This window comes from Kryptolebias marmoratus, linkage group LG1 (genome assembly GCF_001649575.2).
Source record: "Kryptolebias marmoratus isolate JLee-2015 linkage group LG1, ASM164957v2, whole genome shotgun sequence".
Taxonomy (NCBI): Eukaryota; Metazoa; Chordata; class Actinopteri; order Cyprinodontiformes; family Rivulidae; genus Kryptolebias; species Kryptolebias marmoratus.
The window spans coordinates 2,940,736-2,958,600 of record NC_051430.1 but is presented as its reverse complement, the minus strand read 5'-3'; the positions used below and the strand labels follow the sequence as shown (position 1 = coordinate 2,958,600).

The window sequence follows — 17,865 nt, the reverse complement described above, 5'->3', positions numbered from 1 at the left end:
GGCCACCAGGCGCTCGCCAACGTGCCCCACCTCCAGGCCTGGCTCCAGAGTGGGGCCCCGGTGACCCGCGTCCGGGCGAGGGAACACTGTGTCCAATATTTATGTTCATCATAAGGGGTCTTTGGGCTGCACTTCGTCTGGCCCCTCACCTATATATATATATATATATATATATAAATATTGGACTGATTTATTTCACTGATTGGCAAAAGCCTGAATTTTAATTTTTGAGTCTGAAAGGATTCTGTTAAAAGGTCAAACTGAACCCTGCTGCCTGATCTTTTTGTTTTTGTCAGTCATTCATTTCCAAAACATTGGTCGTTTTCTCTATTTTAAAATTATGTTGAATAAATTTTCCCATTCTGTCTCAAATCTTTAACAAAATAAACTATGCTGTATTGTTGTATTTACTTAGAAACTGTGCACCAATTTATTTGTTCTGATCTTTGATTCTCCCAGATTCAAAGTAAATCAAACTGTTTTGTCATTTGAAATGTTTATTTCGGCTTGTTTTGTGTTTCCTGAGATAGGTGTTAATTCAACAATATATACTGGTTGTACAAAGGTGTGTGTGTGTGTGTGTGTGTGTGTGTGTGTGTGTGTGTAGATACCAGAGTCTGCACTGTATGTGATGACATAACCATCTACAGTAGCGATGGCCGGCTGCCACAACAGCAAGGTCTCAGTGTCTGTGATGTTGACTGCTGTCAGACCACGGGGTTTATCCAAAGCTGAAACACACACACACTTAATCAGTTCTGTTGGGATGACTAATGAGCATCAAACGGGTTCATATAATACATGTAGAGAAATATGAATCCCCCCCCCCCTCCATTCTAAACTGTAGTTGTTATAATTTAGTAGTTAAACTCTTACAGTGAAATGAAACCTAAAGCTTTTTTGAAGTACAGTGGCAAGAAAAACAAATCTTTATATTTAAAGGTTCAGAAACCTTTAGCTATACTATAAACTCACTGCTTATAAAAAATTTGCTAAGAACAAATTATTCAATTGGGATGTGCAGTAGTTTAATCCACATGCAGACGAATGTGTAAATTATTTAGTTTACAAGGAGCTGCATGTCCAGACTGAGCACCGGAGGGTAAAGTTGGTGGCATCTGGAGTGGAGGTTGTTCAGTCCTGTCACTCGAAAGGCTTTTTCATTATCCGGTTGCAGTCGGATACCACTACACACAGGCGTGGATGGACTCAGTGCACATTGAAAATGTATGAGCTCAGGGTGTCAACTTGCAGGATCTTCAGAACCTTATTGCCACAAGAGATGATAAAATGACTGTATGGGTCAGTTTCACACTGAATGACTGTCTGTATCCAGACCTGAGTGGGATACCACACTCCTCCCACTTGGGACTAGCAGTGTGTTCGTACTGCCAACTCTATTATTCGTTCAATCTAATATTGTGATCACTGCATGACAGTCACATGATCTTTTAACATGATCCATTTTATTTACACCACTCCGTCTTACTACTTCAGCTGTTTTGTCAGTGAATGTAATGTTATCCATATACATGTATGTACTTGCATGTGTTGTTTTGTAAGATACCTGTGGTGACACTGTCAGATCCAGGCTCACTTTCCCTCTGACCTTTGATGGCAACAATAGTGACTTCATATGTGACCCCAGGCGTCAGGTTGGGCAGCACAATCTGAGACTCGGAGCCGTCCACCGTCAGCGTCTTAGCATTACCTGGGAGTTAAAACAACAAAGAGGAAAGAAATTAAAGTTTGTAGCTTTATAATCTTTACCAGATGTTGAGTTTTAAAGCTAGAATGTTCCTTCATTGCTCATGTGCCTGAATTGATTGCATTGAAATATGTGATAAAAATAACTGTTCATTAATTCAAATGCTTGATCTAAATGAGACTGGGATACAGATTATGTTAAATTTGTTACACTTGATGTTTATTGTCATTTTTCTCATCTTAATCCTTTAGAGGGCATGTCTCAAGTGATCAGCAGGGGGCAGTATTAACCTATCTCTGAAGAGGATGGTGGACAGCCATTATTAACATGAAAACTTAACTTTTGGAATTAAAAATGCATTTAATCTCAACATATTTTCTGTTCATAAGGTCATAGTTAAAGTTAAAAGTGAAGGTAGTAGTTGCTGGCCTTTGTTGTGTCTTTACAGTTTACAGTCCAACTGCTGGGAGTGTTTTATCGCCCACAACCAAAGGTGGAGGGTGCAGTGTGTGTGTGTGTGTGTGTGTGTGTGTGTGTGTGTGTGTTTGTCTGTAGTGTTAAATGGCTATAACAGCCAACTTTACAGACATTGAGCTAAAATTTGGTGTGGTAGTAGCATTTACTTTGAACACTAATATGTTTTGTGAGATGTATTGTTAAAACCCTGACATTAACTAATTGGATTAAACACTGACTGTCTGTTCCATGAACTGCTGAATAGATTCTGATGAAACTTTCAGAAAGTAATGATTGGCTATACATTTAAAACTGATAAAATCAACCCAATTTAAGATGGCTGCCACAGCCAACTGACCTTTCAAAAAACACACAAAAATTTCATCATATTTATAGAGATTAAGCTAAAATTTGATCAGGGAGTAGTTGAGCATCACCCCCAACACATCTTTTGAGTGCTACACATTGTTTGAGATATTTGTCTAAAACCTCTGACCATAACTTTTACAGTCAGCCTTGTCTCTGTTACCTAAATATCTCATGCATATCCCACTGCATTTATTTGAATGAAACTCAGAATGTAACCCCTGGATGTACATCTACAACCTAATAATTTTTAAAGTCTTTCCAAGATGACTGCCACAGCTAGTTGACATTATCGAACACAAAAACGACTTGAACTAAATTTTACAAATAATAATCCAAAATTTAGTGTAGTAGTAGTTGAGAGTCATTCAAAACACGACTCAAAGTGCTACATATTGCACAAGATTTCTCAATATTGCATGAGATTGTGCATATTGTAGTTTGAGGTTTAACCAAAACAGCTTAGTTAGTTTAAAACTCTGGCATGAAAGGCATATTTTGCTAGGCCATTAAAAGAATAAGTTACAATGGTAGGAGTGTTTCCTGTTCACAGAGATACTGACCTCCGTGAGCAGGTACGCAGGTGACCTGGTAGCTGTCCACCCGAGCTCTCGGTGTCACCCAGTGAACTGTGGCAGATGTGTCGGTCACTTCAGAGAAACGGATGCCCCTAGGTGAACCCAGGTCTGGTACATATGAGACAGAAGTGGCAAATGGAGGAAAATAAAACATCAAAACCAAGATTTAATCAACATCTGCTTTCTGACTGTGAAATATGAATGCATGATATCAACATGTGATAGAGAGTACTTTCTGCAATAGCTCGAAGCAGCAGACAGGAAAAGACACAGAAATCCAGTTATTGCAGCCAGGGGAAATCCTACACTGAGAGGAGCAGGAGCAGGAGCAGGAGAGAGACAAAAGAGGGACCTGAGGAGGTCCCAGCCCACAGAAAGACCCTTCCGACTTGGCGGCTGGCGAGCCACAGTATCTTGCGTGACAGACCTGAGGAGATTAACTTGCCCTCATTTCATGGAAAACACAAAAGTGAAACATGCGCCACGCAACCCAACAGTAAAGCCTTGCCCTCGGGGAGGACAGACACAGGCACAGACAAGCCTTTTATGTGACACTGACAACCCCCCCCATTAACCAGTGCCGCCACCACCACCTCCTTTATAAAAACAGGCACTGACTCAGAGGGGCAGGTAATTAGGGACAACATTTTGAACAATGACTTGACAGAAAACACAAAGAAACTTTAATCCCTGAGTGGAGTTCAATATATAAAAACCTTCTTTCTTATGTTCAAAAATAGATCTGCTCAGAATATGTGTCTATATTTGTATTTTTTTGCATTTTAAACTTGCATTTTCACTGTAAAGCTGGAAGGGCATTCACGTCACTTTTAACAAGACTTTAATAATGTGTCATTATTGTAGCTTCTGTCTTTAATATTTTAAACTGACCACAACCATTTTAATGATAGGTTTAGCTGAGGCATGTATCCAGCAGTGAGCCACTGTGTGGTTTGTCTGAATTAGATGTGATGCTGGTGTCCCAGATCAGAAGACAAAAGACGTGTGGTATCAAGAGTATATGTTAGGACACAGTTCACATATTATCATGCTGTTACCATCAAAGACGAGTCTGACAGGATATGACATCATTCCACACAGACAACACTAACGAGACACTTTCAGAGTTCCAGAGTTCCATCACAGCTTCGTGATCCATCCTGTCACCATGTACCTGTTCTCACCCTTTCCATTACAGACTTGGAGCTTCTTCCCAAACTGAGACCAAAGAGTTCAACATTGTACCGGGTGTCCTCAGTGAGATCTGTTAACGTGGCATTTTTCTCCTCACCACCCAGAACCAGCTCTCTGGGTTGGCCTGGGTCATCGTCCTGACTCAGCATTAGGACAAACGTGTCAAAGATGTCCTCCTCAGCCATCCAGGTCAGCATGAAGCTGTTGGGGGTGATGTCAGTGACTAGGAGAGCTTGCACCTCTGGTTCGGTTTCTGAGTGACAGTGGGGGAGAGTCAGTTTTTCTCCTTTGTGGAACTTGACAGAAGTTTGAAAGTTGAAAAGCATGGAAGCAAACAAGTCTTACAGTGTCCTCACAGTGGCAGAGAAGAGTTTCAGAGAAGAAAAGCAAAGGAAGGAAAGTTTAAAGAAATTATTTAGATCTTTTGAGGTAAAGCTTCATGGAAATGTTTGGTATGGACTGGGTTTGTACCACAAACTTACTTAGTTGTATTGGGTATTTATCTGGTACTTACTAGGTATGGAACAGGTAAGTTGTTTTAACAGCAGCAATTTGGTCTTGGCCATATTTAGCCATTAGCTCATAAACATCCATTTTTGAGGAAAATAAAGAATTTCTTTAAATTGAGGTCATTCAAAAAACTATCTACAACAGGTAAGATATTAACTGTTCATAACTTTTTTCACAAAACCCTACTTAAAAAGAATCATCCCTTTAAGCAACAGAGTTGTTTCTCCAAGTTGCTGAGAAAATTCCAGTGACACCATGTTTGCCTCAGCTGACTGATCTAACAAGAAAAGTGGTATTATGAGTAAAAGAAACAACACTTTTTACTAAAATAAAACTGCAACTATGGCAAGGGTTTATCTTTAGGTTTCAGTGAAAAAACACATTACCCAAGGCTGCAGCCGTTTTAGGCAATTAAACTACTATTCAAAACATTTTAACTTCTAATAAGCAGAAATTTAAAGAAGCCCTTTGGGCACACTTTGTACCTCAGCACAGTATGCTTCTCTAAGTCACACCTTACAGTATTTTACTGAAGGTATTTGTACCAAATAGAACACAGCAATAAATAAATAAATAGAGCATTAATGAAAGCAAAAGTATGAATTTGGATAAACTGTTTTTGTTTCTGTACCAGTGATTTACTGGTCTATATACATTCCAATGCTCTCCTATGCTCTCCTGGATGTCTGCCTCTGAAGGTTTATGGGTACACCCAACTGGGAGGAGACCCTGGAGCAGACCTTGCTGAAAGGATTGTGTATCCTCTCAGGCCTGGGCCTTGAGATCCCCCAGAAGGTGCTGGAGAGAAGAATATCTGAGTTTCCCTCCTGGAGCTGTTCCTCAAAACCACAAATAAGTGGAAGAAGATGGATGGATGTTTTCTCTTTTTAAACTACTAACCTCAAATGAAAAATCATTTCCGTTTTGTATAATAATCTTTCTGTCAGCATCTTTTGATGCTCAGGCCTGATGTGTCGCCTCTTCCAAATTTTGCATCCAAGTCTTTTTTCATTTGAGTTTTTCTTCAACACAACTTTGTTGTTGTTAAAAATGCAGTACATTTTGGACGTGAAGTTGATGTGTTCTGTTTATGATATCCACTGTGTTTGATTTTAGCATGAAAGTTCTTAAAATACTGTTTTATTTGAATTATATGTTTCTGACATTTTAAAACCTGAAATACACGGCAGAATTGGCTTGTGATCGGCACTGGCTGGTTATCGGCTTTGAACGGTTGTTCATCGTGTAGACTAATGGTTTCTATTTGTGTACTGGCTGGAGATCAAAGGACAGGAAGAATGAACTGATTTTAGTTTTATGAATTTCATATTTCAACCTATGTAATGAGACACGTTGGATTAGGAACTGTTTTCAGACTGTTAGGAAAATTTAAGTTGAAGTGGGCTTCATTTGCTGACCCAAACTGCTGTTCCATTTAGCAATGCTAACAGTGCTAACAACGCTAATTACACAGATAAATGTATGAAAGACAGTTAAATTGTCAGCAATCCTTTTGTCTTTGCTTTACTAAAAGAAGAATATTTTCTTTTTACTCTTGACAACATGCAACTCCTCTTGCACATGGTGTGAATTGTCCTCTGCTCTTAATATTTTCAGTTAATAATCATTAACAGCATGAAGGATAAGAGTTACAGTAAAATGAACAATGACTTAACAATAAAACAGTTCTAACAAAGGGTGAGATGTTCTTTTTCAAATATTACTTCTGACACAGAAGCTGCAAATTATTTTAAATAAAGATCTTATAGGAAATAACTAATTTCTTGTAATATTGTACACCATATTTTAAGGTAAGCAGAAAAAAGATTAGAATGGTATGGAGCAATATTTGATGTTATAATGCAGATATACTATAATCATTTTCTGTTGGGTTTTACTTGTGCAAATCCCTCTGTCTAATATTCTGAAGAACATTATTTGTAGCTTGAGAGTGACAGTAAAAGCTCAGTAACTGATGGTTTTAGAGGAAAACCTTTTTTTTCTGTATATTTTATTATTATAATTATACATAGTCAATTTTTCAATTTAAATGGAAATTAGAAGAATAAATATCTGTATTCAAACAGTAAGAATGAAAGTTCAGATTATTCAGAAAATAATTTATATTATGCTTTTTTCTGTTCTACAGAAAAACTTTAACTTTAACCGCATCCACCTACTTTTCAGTTAAAATAAAATGTATTTTCAGTCAATTGTGTTGAGATGCAGTGTTGGGTGAAAGCTTTGTTAGTCGGTCACTTGGTTGTTTAATCCAACTTTAACACTGGAGACGTTTAAACCAATAGAACCCCAGTGACTACACTGAAGCAGGATTACATTGATTGAATAATTTTTTAAAAACTATCAGAAATTTTAAAATGTTTTCTGTTAATTATGGTTCTTTGAGATAAATCAGAATCAGCCTAAATTGGTATCGGCAGGTCATAGCTGTTCAAAAGTCAGGCATTGGATTGGCCCACCAAACTAGAACTGGTGCATCTCATTTAAAACCTGTACTTCTAAATTCACTCAAAACCTATTTCACTTCACTTGACTTTGTGAACAGTACAGTACAACACAGCCATCTTAGCATGTGCTTACAGATGTGAGTGTGTGCATGTGGAGCTTTAAAAGCTGGGATTTAAGCGATCAATAGCAACATCTAATCATAGCAGAGATCGGAAGATGGCAGGAGTGTGCACCTACTGCAGAAAAAAGATGTGTTTCTTCAGAGGAAAAATCTGCTGCACCTTAATTAGCCCAAGAAACTTCCAGGAGCAGACAGATGGATCCTCAGACTGGAAGGAGCTTTTAAAGCAGTCTGGGTAACAGCAGATAGAAGTGAGCTCAGGAAAGGCTAAAAAAACAGCGCCACTGCTCATTAAAACACTGCGCCAAGTGTGAGGGTCTCAGGGGTCCTTGAACTAGCCTGAAACCCCCTTTTTTCATTGTGAGGGAAAAAAGTGTGAGGCATTTGTTTTGAGAAGAAATGGTGGAAATGAGAAGCCCAGCAGACAAATCCCAGGGAGCTGTCACTCTTCATTAGCCGCCAAGCAGCTTTAACTGGTCAGTGGAAGAGAGGGAGGGCAGTCTCCATCAGCTAACATGTGCTAACTTGCTACTGATTTCACCCTCCCAACACCCCCGTCCAACCCCCTTCCCACACAAGACCTGAAAAAACACAATTCCTGCTCACAAAAAGGAGCCTGTTGTGTGACAAGGTATGTACTGGGGCCAGCTAACCTTCTGAGAAGAGAGTCTCCAGGCAGAAGCTCAGGTCTGGTTCCAGTCTCGTTTGATAACTTCAAAAGAGCAGCTTGTGAATCACAAGTGAGTAAAACTTGTTCTGGGCACTGTTCACACCTTTTTGTGGTTCCATCAATCGCTCCTTGTATGAAACTCCCTCCTTTTTACTCAGTTTTCCTTCTTCCTTCTCCATGGAGAACGTTATTTTCAGTTCGACGTCTTGCTCTAAGAGCCCAGGAACGACCGCCGTGCATAATGTGATCAACTTAGCCAGCGGTCGCATTCACAAGTTAGAATGTATTATGGATTAAGTGAGGCTAATGAAAAATGTTTAAGATGGTTTCAGCACACCATTAGCATGCAGACAATGGGCCATGTTGAGCACATGCCATATTCTGCTCGGCCCCAGAAGCCCCTGGCACCCATGCACAGGAGCCCAGGGGCAATGGCAGCATGAGAATGAGGAGGGAACTCGGGATGCATACAGACGAGAGGCCTCACACAAAGTGACAAAAGCGCCTCAGGGTTTTTCTTTCCTCCGTCAGCTACTCACCCCCCACCCCCCATCTTTCTTCCACTTGACTGCTCCTCATCAGTGAAATGCTCAGTGATAATGCTGGAATAAATGTTGACATAAACACACCTACAGCTGGTTATAAGGATTGTGTAGTGTGCATAAAAAGGGTTCACGATCTGTTGGTGGAAACAGTCTTATGGTGTGGTTATGTGCTTTTTGGAAGCTGTGTTACATGCTATTATTGGCAAGTTTTAGTGTCACAGTTTACAGCTCTTTAATTAAACAGCCACTGTGATTAACAGCATGTTAGTCACTAAAAATGACTGTGGTTAGTGTTGTGGGCGGAGAAACCAATGCACCTGTTGTACCAGTTCAACAGGGACACTGAACTCTTAGTTTCTGCCTGTTCACACTACAGACTCAGTGTTGTTCCAGGCTGGACTCGGACCAACAGGAAGACTGACAGCTTAAAGGTGGATAAAATGCAGATCCGTGGCTGGGCTAATATAGACAGAAGGGGGTTTTGTGTGGGCGCTGCTACTGAGCATTAGCCTATTTCACGATTCCTCGCATCAAAAGAAGGGATACGTTCATGATGGACAGCTGATGAGGGCAGCTTGTTTGGGGATTTAGGTTGCACCTTCTGTCTGAAAGATTTTATGAAGAACAAACTCCTACACCATAACAGCTGATGGCATTAGACTTCTTTACATTAACCTTTTTGAAATGTTTTTACACACTGACTAAAAATATACTGTGTTTTTTTCAAAGGTTTCACTCTCAAAAATTAATAGATCTTATTGTGTACAAAAAAATGCAGGCTCCTAATCAATGGCTTTTATACTCCCTCGATGTCTTAAACTGGGATTTTCTTTGTGTAAATATAGAAAAAATGCATCCATCTATAAGGATTATTACACACATTGTGTAAGAACAGTGGTTTGGTATTCACCCTCTTGGTTTTCTTAATGTTTTGTCACGTCAAAGCTTGACATTGAAATTGATTTTCAATTAAATTTTAAGAACACAAAATACTCCACATTAATACTTTGTGTCACCACTTTTTGCAGCAGTTACAGCAACAAATCTATCCAGGTCATCTTGGTCCATCTGATCACAAGACTTTTTGTCCATTCTTCTAACTAAACTGCTACAGTTCCATCAGGTTGGATGAGTGCTGCTTTTGTTCATTAATTTTCTCAGTTCATCAGCTGACCTGTACTTCACCGCTTTGTGTCTGACCCGTGTGGAGAGTTCCTTGATTTTCATGCTGTTTAGAAGTGTTTCCCTGGTGTTGATTCTGGTGGCTGTTGCAACAGCTATATATCATTAAAACTTAGAGATCTTGGTCAATGTCATTTGTTCAAAAAGGTGGATCTTTTTAAACAAATTTTGGGGCTTCCAAAGGTAATGGTTGAGGCTTCAATGCAAAGGAGGTGAATACATATGAATGCACCCCTTTTCAGTTTCATATTTTAAAGAATCATTTCCAACATGGTTCTATTCTCCATTTAAGTATAATAATGTGAAGTATTTTATGTAGCTTAATAACTTGTGTTTAAATTGAAACTCCATTTAAATTACAGGTTGTAAAGAATATCAGAGGGGAGAATATTTTTGTTGCCCATTGTACTTTTATCTTTTGATACATAAAACATTGAATTGAATAAGAGTTTACTTGCTTTTTAATTACATTTTATTTAGAAATTCAGCAGGAAAAGCAGTTAGTTGGTTTACTAAATGCAGCAGAGAAAGAAGGAATCAAAGAACAGAGCGAAGGCCCAGTGTTGACTTCACTAATACCTGTGATGGTGTCTGCAAAGACAGGGTTTAAGACGGTCCCCCTGTACACCCCGTACAGACCGACCCTATACCAGGTACCGGGGGAGAGGCCAGAGAGGGCGAGGCTGCGGGCATTGGCGGGCACCGTGCGGTTTTGCCACTCAGCACTCGTCTCTGCATCAGTGACCTCGATCAGAAAGGCCTCGAATGCCTCGTCTTCAGCAGACCAGGACAACAGGAAGCTCTCCCACGACACATCGCTGATAGTGACGTTAGTTATCACTGGCTTCTCGTCCTCTGGGTGATGACAAACATATCAACATCATACACAGTGAACACAAAATGTTACATGGAGTTTCATGTTTCCAAGCAGATGCTAAATGTTTTTGAATTAGACTACAGTATGACCATGTCTGGAAACAGAGACTTGATGAATCCTGATTAAAGTTATTAGACAGACTTGCCGGTAAAATATAATCAAACTCATTTTAGATATAGTTTGTCACCAATACAGTAAAATGCTATGGTCAGTATTTCTATTTGTTTTGTTTCATACAATGCAAGTTATTTCATATTGACACAATTCTACCCCTGAAAAAATACTAGTAAACCAAGCACACATACTGTACCTTTGTTTGATGCCACAATAACTGGAAATCAACTGATCAGAGTTCAAAGTACGCCCATGTATATTTTTCCTGTGTTTTTAATGAAATTTCTCCTCTGGTGGTGTTTATTTGTTTTCTGTATTGCTGCATCAAATCATCTGAGCCGTACGTTAGAACACTGCATAGTTTTCTGGGTAATTATGTACAATAAACATTTGAAAGCAGTAGCTAAAGAGGACCAGGGTAGAGTGGAATGACCAGATGTCTCCATGAAAGATGTGCAGCAATCATTTTAAGCCACGTTGTTATAAAAACCTCACAACATGGTTGATGCGTTCCATTAGGAAGCTGGAACTTATAGATGATTTTCAAGTCTAATGTGGGCCATCATTGTGGCAGGTGCTACATAATCAAATAGATATCTGTGACAACAGACAACATTGACCCATGATTGTAATTCTTAGAAAAAAGTATACCTTCTAGAAATATAAATAATTATGTAGAACTATCAGTTCTACATAATTACAGCTGTTTGGAGTGTCATTAACAGCGCTTGGTAATTTTATCACTGAGTTGAAAACTGGTATCCAGTGACAGCTTCTACAGCTTTACTTTGTTTGTTCTTTGTACACAGGGTTGGTATTTTACTAGCACATGTGGGGCTCATCACAGCATATTCTTTTCCTTGTTTTGACAATATGGATGAAATATGTTTATTTAAACAGAATATTTCTATTAAATGTTTTGGCTGATGACTCGGCATATAGCAAGCTCAATGCATTAACAATGTGTGGCTTTGACATGTAAACAATACACATTGCAAGGCATAGCACCAAGCAAGATGGCAGCCATGCAACTCACCTAGCGCCACCAATGACCATTCCAGTGTATTTCAATTTAATCCAATTCACTTCACTTTAATTGTCCCCAGGGGGAAATAAAAAAATTGAGCATAAAAAGCAGCTGCAACAACTCAAAGGACACAAACAAACCAACAAACAAACCTAACAAAATGAAAAACACTTGAAGCAAAACACAACACAAAAGTGGCACTCAGTAAAAAAATACACACAGGCATCAACAACATACACAACAGCACTCACAACAACAGACTACATTCAGACACCATCACTCCAGTATTAAAAATCAAACCAAAAAATGCACAGATAAATAGTTATAAAATTTATGGATGCATAAATTATAAAACACATGAATGAGTAATAAGATGCATAGATAAATAAAATGTAAAGTGCTTTATTAAAACAAAGCCCTTGTGTATTTAATTAGGCCTACCATGCCTGCACATGCCTTACAGCCTTTATTACTGCTCTTATTTTTGTCAACAACAGTGGAAAAAATAAGAAAAAAAACACAGTAAATAGATATTTACTAATTAGGGTTCTGAAAACAGTTATTCACTTACACCTTCCACAGCAACATCCATCTTGGCTCAAGGATTGTTTGAGTCAAAGTCTGACCCAAACAGGTAAGTTTGAATATTTTGCTCTGTTTACCAATGTCAGCCAATTATTGAAACCCTTTTCTGCCTTGTGTGACCTCATCTACAAGAATCCACCTCTGCAGTTTTGTGAGATCCTGCAGTTTAAACCCTTAAATATTTTTTTAACCCAGCAATATTTTAGTTTTTGTTCTACAGTTGTTAGTTAAAAATGCACCACTGGCTGGTAACTTTAAATTTGAAAGTTTCTATCTTATTTACAACAAAGTACAAATGAAATATACAAATCAAACATGCCAGAATGTTTTGCTAAACATGGTTCAACAAAGATAATTTTTCCTTTGTATTACAATTAGCTCATTCTGCAATCAGGAATAAAAAGACGGCCTTCACCTTGTCTGGAGTAAAAGTAGTCCCGTATTTCCACTACAAAGGCCACAAGGAACAAAAAGCCTCATTATCAACAGCTGCCTATAGCCATCTTTCTATATTACCATATAAGTGCTAGGACATAATGATAACAAGCAGCAGGCAGACATGCTGATGCAGCTCGAGCCCATTAATGGCTGTAAATGAGCCATTAACATTTGAAGGTGCAGCGTAGCCCGCCTGGAGCGGCAGGAGTACGCTGTCCACTTCAAACCAGCGTGGAAGCCATGCAGCAGACTGTAATTCAAGTCTATTATATGTGCAAGCATTTAGAGAGTAATCTAAAGAAAAAAAAAGAGAGAGAGAGAGAGATGGGATCCAGGGGATCTCAGATGGACAAAAAAAACTGTCTCATGAGTTTGTGTCTCTACGCAGCATTAAATTCTTGTAAATGATTCTTGATCAACTGCCACTTTAATTATTCAAAATAATAGTTGAGTGTCAGATTAAAAGTTCTCCCTGGAGCTCTGATTTTCTGTCAAATATCTTCCATTTAACACAGAAATTAATCTAGTAAAGACTGCATCAGTGCAAGTACAGTATGCCTATGAGGACCAGGCCTCAGACATGTTGTCAAACACATCCTCGCATGCAGGACAATCATCTTACTGTTATCATGCTTTTTGTTCATGCATCACACCAACAAAGTGATTCAATGGAAGACGCAAAAACATAAAATGAAATCACAAGTTTAAGATAAGTAAACATATTTTGTTTTTATGACAGTGTGCAATATTATGGATAGTTTTACGTTCTAAGTCTTCAATAATCTACAGAGCCCCCCCTCCGCCCCACGTTTATCTAAGCAACAACCTCAGTCTGAACGGTTAACTTGCATCATATCTAATTTTTGTATGATTGAAATACGGGTATGCGAATTGATCCAGATACTGATATCATTAATGCAATGTCATTCAGTTTAAAACTTGGAATATTGCATGTCTGCAGCTTTAGAGTGGTAGTCCAGCTGCGTCATCTTTTTTGTTTTTAACTTTTAATATCAGTCATGTCCTGAATGACTGAGAATCCACACTAACACCAATGATACCAACGTTTGTCTCGTATCATATCAATACTAGCATGATGGGAACAATACTTCAGTTTGTTTCTACCTTTAGTACGTTGTTCTCGTTGTTCTCGTTGTTCTCGTTTAAATGATTATGGTTTTAAGTTAGACAGTTATACTTCGTTAAATTAAAAAGATGTATTCAGTATGTATTTTTCATTTAACCAAGTATAACAACTGTTTGATTTAAAACCATTTTTTAATGTTTTGATGTATGTATCATCTATGATAAAAAATAACCACTAAGTACACATCATTCATTACCAAAGGTCTACTGCATAGTTTGTAATAAATGAGTGAAATCAGCAGAATCATGTTTTGTTGCCAACAGTTACAAGATCCTATGCAAATGAGCTGTGCCGAAATATTCTGAACTCTAATGGGAAAATTTCCATTTATTTGTAAACAAATATTTGCTGTTTTCAAATGAAATTGTTTTTCCTAATCAAAAACATTGAAAAATTGGATATTTTCACAACTATTATGGCTTTAAACAAGTATGTATTTAAAAACCCTTTGAAGAACTTGTGCACTTAAGAAAATTAAATTAGGATTCTTGCTTTAAATACTAAAATGCATGCTGCAGTGAGCTGGTTGTAGCAGATGCTGATGCATCTTCATCTTCAAACTTGGTAATCAGTTACATATGCACAGTCATGGCCAATTTTTTTTTAAAAGTGGCAACATCAGTCGAATAAAATTGGTCGACTGATTATTAGGCATATCTCTAATGTGCACACGGTTAGTTTTAGTAAGTAAAAACACAAAACAGGCAACAATCTTACTCATAAACCTAGGTTTATACTTGACACGTTGATCACTGAGGGTGTGCACGCCAATCGTGACACAATTGCGCTGTCCCCACCCCTGCGCGGTGTCACGTTGAGTGGTCGTGCACCTTCCAATTTTTGAAACTTGGCCACTCACGTTGCGCTCCATTCAAAATGGACTATTTCAGTGCTCTAGCGGAGCTGGTTCACCTGTATCAGCATTTCTATGATCCCTCTATGAGGGATCACAAAGATAATCAAACGGTTCAAAACTCACAGAAGGAGATTACTGCTGCAGCCAATAAAAAGGAGTGTTTATAGAAATATTAGTTCTATGATGGGCGAATCACAACTAATAATACCATACAGCTAACTATCCTATAATGTCATGTCACTCAACATTTTATTTGAAGCAAATAAATCAAAGAAAGTCAAACTGAATACTTTAAGTTTAAATATCCTCTCTGTATCACAGCCAGAAACACAACAGTTCTTCCTCCTGAATATGTGCAGCCATATTTGGTGGGTGACCACAGTTTACTCTCTTTTTTACCACATTTCCACTGGTTATGTAGTGTACTGCCCCCTGTCTTTTCAGAGAATACTGCACTGGCGTAAGTGTCAAGTATAAACGCCTGCACGGTTCGCTCAGGTCCGCGCAGAGTCCTGCATGACACTACAAAGCGCGACTATAACTGAGCCTTCAAGCAGCAGCTGATATTAGCACTCATAAGACTAATTTTCTGCCTTTAAACAGTTTGTTGTTATACTGATATTTATGCTATATTTCTAAGCCCTTCAAGAGTAAAAGACAAAATAAGCACAGGAGGTTTGAATATTCAAAGAAGAATTTGATAATTACTGATGAATTTAAACAGTGTTTCAATAGGTCAACAAACACACGTGGGAGTTGGCAATTGTTCAAAGATTTTGTCTTCAAATTTTTAATTTAAGGACACATTAACCATTGATTTTAGACAATGTGTAGATTTTGTTTTTTAATTTATTAATTTTTTTTGACTGCTTTTCATGACATTGCAATGAGTAATTTAATCCTTTTCGAAGACCATCAGATACATAAAAAACAGCTCTATCCTTCCCATATCTTTGGACCATTTGTCCCCTCCTGTAAAATGAGTAGAATTTATGTTTGCATTACACATATAGAGATAATGATCCTCCAGGCTGTGGATTAGAGGGCTGCTGATTCTGAAGACAACATTTTAGCAGGACTCCCAGCATGTGGCCTTTATCTGACAGACCCACAGTTCATGGTCAAATCACACAAAACCAGAGGGGAGGGCAGCTCACACCAACAATTATCACATGAATGAACACCGTGCAGTGCGTACACAGATCCAAATAATTTATCAGTCTTATGCAACCACAAGCACTGACACCCAAAGGTTCATTTGGTTTTAGGTCTTTAGACATTCAGTCCATTAAACATGTGGGACAATTTATGGGTTCAAGAATATTTTTGGATTTGTTATCTCATGTTAAATTTAAATTAAACTGAAAAAGAAAACACAAAAATATTGCCTCACTCATTCAGCCCAACAGACAGGCACCTTACAGTCCCCTAAAATGAAAAAAAAGATTACCAACATTTCACTCACCCCATATCACTTTGTGCCTGTAGCTATACATTTTACAAGAACTCCTTACATAACTGGAGGTTTTACCTCTTCAAATATTTGTCTTGGAGTCAGACAGACCACAGCATGAAAAATGCACAATCACTTCATTTCTCTGTTCGTATTTGGGTTAGGGAAAAATGAGTAAAAGAGAAAAATAATTTCATGTGTGATGAATGAGCCTTGGGGAAAGGAGACAAAGTGACTGACATTGAGAAGTTAACAATGAATTCAATTCATTGCCTTGGTTTGGCTGCAGTCTGTATGTGTATTTAACAGAAAGGTTTACAGAAACATCTCATTTAACCTTGTACCACCAGCAAAAACCCTCATGAAAACACACATTTTTTCAATCTTTTCTTGTCTTTTCTTCAGCAAAACAAGCCCCAGCATTCAAATATCTGTTATTTTTGTGTTTGTTATGTTGATTACTACTGTGTCTTTTCAAAGTTTGTCAGAAAATTACTCTGGATATTATGTTTAAACCATAAACACAAGCACTAATAGACCAAGTGTCCCCCCTTCACTCTTTGTTGGGAATTTAAGCCAGCAAGAGGTGTTTTACAGAACCTACCATTTTGTGTTATCTGAACCAGCATCTGAGCACTAGAGATGTGGGGCTTTAAGTCCCACTTACTTCCATGCACACAATCATGGTGTTATATAAGCTTTCTTTAAAGCATAAATACCTAAACTTATAAGACAAATTAATATTTGAGCATATAGTAACAAGGTAAGAACTATGAGAACCAACAATAGTTGACACATGGAAATCATCTAAGGTGTGTTCTTAGTTTGCAACAAAAGCAATGTCCCATTCATTTACATAGAGGGAAAGGGACTTAAAACTCGTACTGGAAGCTGTCCTGTTCTGGCTTAACCTTCTTGGTTCCATTTAGAGGTCTACTTAGTATTTATAGTCTATGGTTTGAACAGTTTTTTTTCTTCATTTATGAAAAATACATTATTTTCACATTACTTTAACAAATATGATGAAATATCCATGTATTGCCACTTGGTGGCAAGAATATCTATATTATCAACTTATCAAAGTACAAAGAAAGACCATCCTAAGCATGGCTGATATACTCTAAGAACTTGTTTTTTCTTTTATATCCTATACAGTTTCCTCAGTTATTAATTGTTCATAAAATGATCAAAGTTTAATACAAACAGGATTAATTTAAAGCGAGACAGTAGTGGTAGTAAGAATGCATGAAATATGCTCTTATGTCATTGTTCCTAATAAGCTTCATACCTCCTGTCTGAATGAATGCACCAAAACCAAAAATGAAAAAAAAAACTTAATTTAAGAATGTATTTTTTAAAATCTCAGTTTTTCTTGCGTTTATGGGGTGAGGAGGAGGATTACCAGCAGTCAACAAGTGAGCAGTGGGATACATCTCAGACAGGTCTCCAGTCCCTAACAGGACCAACACAAAGGCACACAAAACAGACAGCCATGCACACACAAACACACGCACACACACACACACACACACACACACACACACACACACACACACACACACACACACA

General features: G+C 38.1%; 1 protein-coding gene across 3 annotated transcripts in view; it reads right to left on the bottom strand.

The window, feature by feature from the left end:
• The window catches only part of tnc (tenascin C), a 174,478-nt gene that overhangs the window by 17,873 nt on the left and 138,740 nt on the right, over nucleotides 1-17,865 (bottom strand). The window contains exons 12-16 of one of the 3 annotated variants that reach the window (XM_017435235.2): nucleotides 10,379-10,654; nucleotides 4,283-4,555; nucleotides 3,094-3,216; nucleotides 1,568-1,711; nucleotides 612-731 (exon numbers count right to left, since the gene is read on the bottom strand). In XM_017435235.2, the coding sequence (XP_017290724.1) occupies nucleotides 612-731; nucleotides 1,568-1,711; nucleotides 3,094-3,216; nucleotides 4,283-4,555; nucleotides 10,379-10,654 (936 nt within the window). The remainder of the gene's footprint in view (nucleotides 1-611; nucleotides 732-1,567; nucleotides 1,712-3,093; nucleotides 3,217-4,282; nucleotides 4,556-10,378; nucleotides 10,655-17,865) is intronic. The other 2 variants (XM_017435233.2, XM_017435234.2) reach the window with 2 other exon arrangements.